Source organism: Arachis ipaensis, chromosome B07 (assembly GCF_000816755.2).
Source record: "Arachis ipaensis cultivar K30076 chromosome B07, Araip1.1, whole genome shotgun sequence".
NCBI lineage: Eukaryota > Viridiplantae > Streptophyta > Magnoliopsida > Fabales > Fabaceae > Arachis > Arachis ipaensis.
In genome coordinates, this window is record NC_029791.2 from 3,473,491 (window position 1) to 3,474,009 (window position 519).

The 519-nt window shown below is 31.4% G+C and overlaps 1 protein-coding gene across 2 annotated transcripts in view; it reads left to right on the top strand.

The window, feature by feature from the left end:
• LOC107609649 (protein trichome birefringence-like 43) overlaps positions 1 to 519 on the top strand; it is a 6,124-nt gene continuing 5,605 nt past the window's right edge. For both annotated transcript variants that reach the window (XM_021107008.1, XM_016311656.2), the window contains exon 1: positions 1 to 461. In XM_021107008.1, the coding sequence (XP_020962667.1) occupies positions 205 to 461 (257 nt within the window). In that variant the 5' untranslated portion in view covers positions 1 to 204. The remainder of the gene's footprint in view (positions 462 to 519) is intronic.

A 519-nucleotide genomic window follows, 5' to 3' on the forward strand; every position in this document is an offset into this window, starting at 1 on the left:
AATATAGTCACACAAAAATTAAAGTTTTGCATGCAACCGTTTCTTTAATTTCTTTCATCACTATTTTTGGCGGATACCAATTCAATTATTATATATACTCATAAAATTCCACAAAAGCCAAATTAATTAGAAAGAAATCATACACAAACACAAGCACATATACACCCTCTTAGATTGTTCATTTTCTTGTGCCACCTTTTAGATATGGGGACTTTTGCCATATCTAGTGTTGTGATGGTTGTTCTTCTTGTTTTTTATGTTTTTGTTGAGACAAATGGAAGTGTAGGAGGGTGTGACTTGTTTCGTGGTAGCTGGGTTTTGGATGAATCAAACTCATACCCACTTTATGAAATATCAAAATGTCCATTTATTGAGAAACAATTTGATTGTATAAATAATGGTCGTCCTGATCAATTCTATCTCAAGTATAGATGGCAGCCCACTGCTTGCAACTTAACAAGGTACATATTCATCCTTCTATTTTTTTTTTTTTTTGAGTTTTTAATTTGAAATATGTTA